The 6,753-nt window shown below is 35.2% G+C and overlaps 1 protein-coding gene across 2 annotated transcripts; it reads right to left on the bottom strand.

Annotated features, from left to right (window-relative positions):
- Positions 1–950: 950 nt before the first annotated feature.
- LOC106665602 lies at positions 951–2,654 on the bottom strand. Of its 2 annotated transcripts, none has more exons than XM_014392105.2 (4): positions 2,224–2,654; positions 1,555–1,876; positions 1,373–1,484; positions 951–1,324 (listed from the first exon to the last, which is right to left on the bottom strand). In XM_014392105.2, exons 1-4 carry the CDS (start codon positions 2,312–2,314, stop codon positions 1,307–1,309), a joined length of 543 nt encoding a protein of 180 aa, XP_014247591.1. In that variant the 5' UTR covers positions 2,315–2,654; the 3' UTR covers positions 951–1,306. The 2 variants fall into 2 exon arrangements, with proteins under 2 accessions (XP_014247591.1, XP_014247590.1); XM_014392104.2 differs by having other exon boundaries at positions 959–1,319.
- Between the last annotated feature and the right edge of the window lie 4,099 nt (positions 2,655–6,753).

The following is a 6,753-nucleotide window of genomic DNA, read 5'->3' on the forward strand; positions in this document are numbered from 1 at the left end:
ATGTTAAAAAGGGTCAGCCTCTTTACGACCTTACACACCACGACCAGTATTAGTCTATTGTGCAGTGTGAAATTTTATCTTTTTATGTGTTTTAGTTAAAATTAATACTCTCAATTAATATATATGTAGGTTTGGTACATTTATTTCATATGGTATTTACAAATACAACTCGTTAAACTTATTTAAAACTGATGATTAAGTATTAAATATAACTTCACTAATTTTGTGGTCCGCTTGACCAATTAATACATTACAATTAATTAAGGTTTTTAATCGAGATGAAAAAAGCTAATGGCACGAGCGGGATTCGAACCCACGATCTTCCGCTAGATACGCCGCTGCTCTACCACTTGAGCTATTGTGACCTCATGAAAAATGGCAAAAAGGAGGGAAAACTCATAAGGTGGGGTTGAGATAGTAAGTTGATGTCCGAGTGGATCGAGGTCACGATAGCTCAAGTGGTAGAAGCAGCGGCGTATCTAGCCGAAGATCGTGGGTTCGAATCCCGCTCGTGCCATTAGCTTTTTTCATCTCGACTAAAAACCTTAATTAATTAAATATAACAAAATCTTACGCAAAGTCAGTAACTAAGGACATTTGTTAATTTTAAATGAAACATACGAACAATTTATAATTATAATTTAACGATAACAATCATTTGTCGGATAATAGGGAAAACTGAACGGCGCAGAAGTCCAACCAAACAGATGGACAGAACTGAATTGCTGGTTTAGCCTACTTTCCGCCCAGCTTATTAGTTAGTTTTAAAAATAACGTTTTATATGCAATTTATGTCGCAGCTTTACAGCAAAAATGATTACGATAAAAAGAAACACCTTTTTTTTCATTAACCTTAACTTAGGTAATATCGAGTATTTGAAATAGTGAGGAGCGGTAAGGTTAGATAATATTGTAGGTCTTCCCAATCATTTTGGTCTGCCTATCCTCGCTATTTTTGTTGTATTAGACTGTTGTATCAAACTGTTTTTCCCCTTTTTCAGAAGATGATGAGGAGCTAAAAAATGTTTGACAGACCGAAACAGCGAGAATAGGCGGGCCAAAATGATAGGAGAAGACTAAACTACAAATGTTGTTATTTTGCGTTTAATTGTAATTTAAACTTCTTCTGTGAGCCATTTCACAGCGTTTTTAACAGAAAGCTTGGCCAGCCGAACGTTTGCATATTCTGTAAGTTCGATGCTAATTATGAAGCATATGAGTTTTTCATTTTCTTCGAGATAAAGGAACATGACATGGGGTAGCAGTTCGAAAAGATCGTCTTCCGTCATCCCCTTGCTATCTATGCTTAACTGTTCCACCTAAACTGTCAAAAAATTAGCATTACAGACATCAATATAATATTTGATTATACCTTTAAGTTGTTATTGATGAAATAGTCCATGTCAAATCGCTTGATGTATATTTTCCCCTCGATTATAAGCAAGCTGAGGCGCCCGGTTACCTTCGAATTATAAAGTCCAATCCTGATTACACAATTAAGCATACACAGCGGATTATAACAGTGTGATAAGAAGTTCGGTTAATAGTTTTTACCTGAATTGGCCTTTAGAGGAGACCTTCTTTCCTTCTTCTTTTCCGCTGACCGAATAACGACCCGCTATGATGATCTGAGGAAAGATGATTCTGAAGCGGATCGACATCCTTTCCGGGTCGGTGATGATGTCGTCTGTGCGGAAGGTAGCCCCGCTCGCGACTGACAGATCCTTGATTCTGACCTGAAGGTTGATGTCATCACCCCGCACTTTCAGAATCGGCAGCTCTTTGTAAGTGAACGGCTCGTTCTTTTTCAAGTAACGTTTTGCGAACTCGAGTGCCTTTTCAGTCAAGAACGACAGTGGGTCCACTTGGTCAGGAACTATTGAAATCCGTTTAATTAGAATTTGTTCAAAAGTAAACGCCAAAAAAGTATAAAGTTTTTATCGGTGTTTAAACTCAGTTGATATCAAAGTATGCGACGATCCTCAACAGGTGTTATTCTGTTTTGCTGCAATAATTTCTATTCAGGAAGTGAGCTTGACTCTTTAAACATTTAACATTGACTTTATATTCGAGGTACCAATAAAATACTTAAAACATTCAAACTTAAGTACTAATTCAGTTAGGATTATTAATTAAGCTTTGTTATTCATAAATTAAACATATGGGAAAAAATAAAATAGAAATCAAAATATTTCAAAATTTTGTGTAAAATCTATTTCTTACTCATGTAGGTGAGTTGGGAGTACCCGAAGCTTCCACGTTTCCGTGAGAGTGAGTTATGTTTTCTTTTTGTAAATTGCCACTGTTTTAACATCTTTAATTTAGATGATAGTCTTCTTTATGTTTGTGACTCGTTCTACTTTATTGAATTGTTCAAATGATTTGAAATAAAAGTCGGTTTCTTACTAAATCTGTGTTTGTTAAGAATTTTATTTCGTAGTGTATTTTTTCTTGTGAGAAATGTGATGATATTTATCGAATGGATCGATGCCATCTTGTGATTGTTTGCTGATGGCGTACTATTCTCTTCTAACGAGTCAAGATGGTTGAAGGAGGTAAAGAAAAACTCTCTGGTCTGAATTAATTCAAAATATACTTAGAATATTTCATGGTTCTACAAAAACTTTTACTCTTGAACATGAAACCAAAAAAAGCACATGATTTTCAACTTGTGTTTAAAACCACCAATCTGCAGAGAACAGGAACATGATAACGCCTGAGCTCAACTACCCAAGAATCCTTAACGTTTGTACGAAAACATTAATTGATAATACGATTCAGCTTGGTCAGAGTTCAAGACATAATAGTGCAACCAACAAGGCTAAAACTTTTACGTTAAGTTGAAATGGGCAACAGAAAAAAGTGTGAATTGTGGACGGGCTAAGTTATATGAGTTAGGCATGGTTAGGTTATGCCAGATTACCTAAGGATCGGGCTTGGTTATTTAGATTTAGGGTTAGGATTTATTAAGTTAGATAGGGGAGAGATTAGGTTATGCTAGGTTACGTTAAGTTTCATAGGGCTGGGGGCAGGTAATGTTATGTCGGTTCAGGTTGGGTTAGATTATGTTAGATTAGATTAGAATGAGGGTAGATTAGGCTAGGTTAGGGTCAGGGGTTTCCTCCCGCCACATTAACCCTGTAATGAGGCTGTTTATTCATCCTGTTTCCATTGCTGATTACAAAATAATTTTACATAATTTATTTTTAGCATTAATAAAGTAGGAACGTTAATTTATTGTTACAAGAAAATATTTATTAGCTTTTTGTTAATTAAATCGGATTAAATTAAATCTAGAAAATTTAAGAATTTAAAAAAGTGCGTCAAAATAAAAAATAGCCATTCGGGGACGGGATAGGTTAGATACAGTTAGGGGACGGGTTAGAATATGATAGGTTAGGTAGGTTTGGTTAGGGTAAGAAATGGGTTAGTTTATGTTAGGTTTGGCAGGTTAGATAGAATTCAACGGGTTAGGTTATGGTAAGTTAGATGGAATTGGTTAAAATAAGGAACGGGTTAGGTTTTGTTGGGTTAAGTAAGGTTAGAGTTAGGGTTCGGTTATTAGATTAGGAAGGGTTAAGGTTAGGTTATGTCATGTTACATAGAGTAAGAGTTAGGTTATATATCATGCTTCAGTATTTTTTTATGAAGTGGAGAAAATATTTTAATACAAAACTCAGGCTTGCCGAGTTGTGACGAAGTAAGATGTTTCGGTTTAAGTAAGTATAAAGAAACTTATAATTTGGTAGTTAGTTGTATTCCAGTTTGCTTATTCTCGCGTTTTTGGTCTGTCAGACGCGTTCTTCCTCTGTGTGCTGCGTCTGTCCTCAGTTGTAACGAATAGCGAGAATAGACAGGCCGAAATGATCGGAAATGCCTAACTACAGGTTCATCACACCGCATACCCCAAAAGGAAATGTCACAATAAATTAAACTGATGCTGAAGGTGAGTTATGATGAGTCCTACTTGAATTTTTATAAATCCATGTTGTAGCGGTTTGTTTTTAAACATTTTTTCTGTTTACTTATCAAAAGTTTTACAATTGCAAGGCTCAGAAAGCCACCGAAGTTTAAATAATACCATTATTGTAAATAACGCACATTCTGAGTATTTTAATCAAGGAAGAGGAAATTTAAACCAGTAAAATCGTATCCATGACATCATTAAAATGTAAATTGTAATTTTGAGAAGATTTTACAAATGAAAAATCTTTCGTTTTGAATATTACATCGAGTTGCTTATTTATTTTACTTGTTTTGGCTAACAACTTGGAAAAAAATATTTGTACATATATTTTAACGTAAAGAAACACTGCAAGTGTGGTATGTCAGTATGCATTTGTTACTTTGAAATCGCGCCTATATGTTGACTTAAAAGACAAGCTAAGCAAATATTCTACTTAATTTTTAAGATTAATTATTCGCCAAATATACGGTAAATGAATTAAAACTCGTTTAAACGAAAAATCATCAGCTAAAGTTTGTTGTTGTTTAAGACAACTAAACCGTTGAAATTTGTGCGGTTCTCCGTCAATATTGGGGAATAAATAATTGCCATTGGCTCAGCAGTGAATTTAGTATAAATATTTATTTGAGAATTTAGCGTGTTTTAGAAGTTTGTTGGAATTGGAATTAGACTTCTCACCTACAGTGTTGTTGGCAGCTTGGTCTTGTCCGTCCTTCCCACAGAAGTTAGGCTCCGAGTCTATCGACAACTAGGTCATTTCAGCCCCGCTCCCGAATGCAAATTATGAGCAAAACATAAATTACTCATTCTCTCAATAGGGCACACCATTTCCAAGTATTAGATATTCATCTTTAACCCTGTCACACTATTCAGGCTTATTGTTTCTATAAAAAAAAATCACGTAAATAAGTAACAGCTCGTATTTAATTTTATCCAAGAAACTAGCTGTGGTGCTCAAAAACAATAAGGCTGCTGCTAATTTCATATTGGGTCGCGTGACAACTTCCTTTTTATATAGAGTCAAAGGACGTCAACTATGTCTGATATGGTGATTTCTCGTTAATTACCTATTTGAATTAAAAGTATATATTTTAATTAATTCAATATTATTTTTATTCTGGTTTTACAAATAATATAATGTGTGGTGATTAGTGACCGTTAATCGATATTTATTTAGAAATCGGCACTCTCGACACGACACGCAAGAATGGCAACATTACACAGAAGACAAACACTTTGAGCCCTGAAGATGATCTCAATAAAGATCGAAACATTGGCACGATAAGAAAATGTTTTTCTGAAACCTACATCACACCAGACCGCATCTCACGATTTCTAAATAAATAATATAATTTTTATATTACAGCAACGAATTTGGAGACATTGTTGTGTAACCGATTATGTTTACAGTTTTTATGTATAGGTCCCTCAGACTCATTTCATTTTCTTGTTATTGATCATTAAGACACGTATGTCGAATGCTGTATTATTATGTTCTCGTTAATTATTATCTATGGGGTTGAGCAGTTGATGGTGTGCTATTATCGATGCATAGGTCATCCCAACTGATGTACAGCTCGTATAATCAGTTGTAAATTCATCATGCTTAGTTGCAATAGCTTAAAAATGCAAACAGTTTTGAACCCATTTTGTAAACATTATACGCCCCCTAAGACCAACTATCAAAGATGCTGTCAATTGACTTGGCAGCGAGAATCAGAAGTCCCGATATCGATATAACGATCATTGTCAATTCTGTGTCTGTTACTAATATGTAATCGCATTGAAATTATCGTGAAGAACTACGGGTTATAATTATGTTAGGTTAGGTAAGGGTGGTGTTAGGGAAAGGTTAGTTTATGGGGAAGGGTTTAGGTTAGATATTATTGAAACGGGTTAGGTTATGTTAGGTTAGGTTATGTTAGGTTAGGTAGAGTTAGTGTTAATATCGATTATTTTACGATTAGTATGTTAGGTTAAATAAAGTTAGAGAAGGGTTAGGGTATGCTAGTTCAGGTAAAGTTTGTGTTAGAGACGAGTTAGGTTATGTCAGTATAGGAACTGTCGCAAAGAACAAGCTGACCGCTGCCTTGAATGTACTAACTCTATCCCCTCTACCATGTTCATCCAGCGTAAACCAAGATTGGACAAACGATTATGTTTTTAAGATGCCAAGAAATTAAGATTTTGAGCGGAACTTTGAAAGCAAGTAATATTTGCCCATGTATGCCATGACCCTTAGGTATAACTTATCAAATAAATACCACATTATGGTATTTGAGAAAGCGTCCATCCTATTTGGTACACGGATGGCTCAAAAGACAGTTGTAATAGGCATGAGAGCCAGTTGTAATAGAAGGAATATGAATTCTTTCCGAACATAGATTTGTGCCGAAAGAGATAAAACCATGAGTGGGAAGGAAAAAAGGTCCACTTTATCAGCCAAGCTGTCCTCATAGAACTGGCTTCAACTGAGTAAGAGTAAGGAGAATATGAGACTTTGTAAGAGTAATGGGAAATAAGAACAAAAAACAAATTGTCTTCTGTCATACATAACAGAAATGTAACAAAGAGGACGATAAAATCAGGGAAGGTTCCTCAGCAACTCCAATAAGACCCAAAACTTTCTGTAAAATTGCAAACTTCTACGAAAACAATTTCCGACGGGATTATGTTAAAACGTGGAACAACACTCCAGGAAGTTGGCAGGAAAAGAATTTGTTAAGTCCTCTTCTAAGCTTACAACTGACCGCCTGCGGCATGGTCAAAACCAACTCAGGATCATT

The sequence above is a fragment of the Cimex lectularius genome, unplaced genomic scaffold, assembly GCF_000648675.2.
Source record: "Cimex lectularius strain Harlan isolate CLEC.00 unplaced genomic scaffold, Clec_2.1 scaffold239, whole genome shotgun sequence".
Lineage (NCBI taxonomy): Eukaryota > Metazoa > Arthropoda > Insecta > Hemiptera > Cimicidae > Cimex > Cimex lectularius.

What these genes read in the sequence shown, in the direction of transcription:
- LOC106665602 (XM_014392104.2), bottom strand. Translation starts at nt 2,314, where the DNA reads ATGTTAAAACAGTGGCAATTTACAAAAAGAAAACATAACTCACTCTCA. An exon ending in CTCCCAACTCACCTACATGA is followed by an intron (nt 1,877 to 2,223) that starts GTAAGAAATAGA and finishes GGATTTCAATAG; the next exon opens with TTCCTGACCAAGTGGACCCA. An exon ending in TCCTCTAAAGGCCAATTCAG is followed by an intron (nt 1,485 to 1,554) that starts GTAAAAACTATT and finishes TTGTGTAATCAG; the next exon opens with GATTGGACTTTATAATTCGA.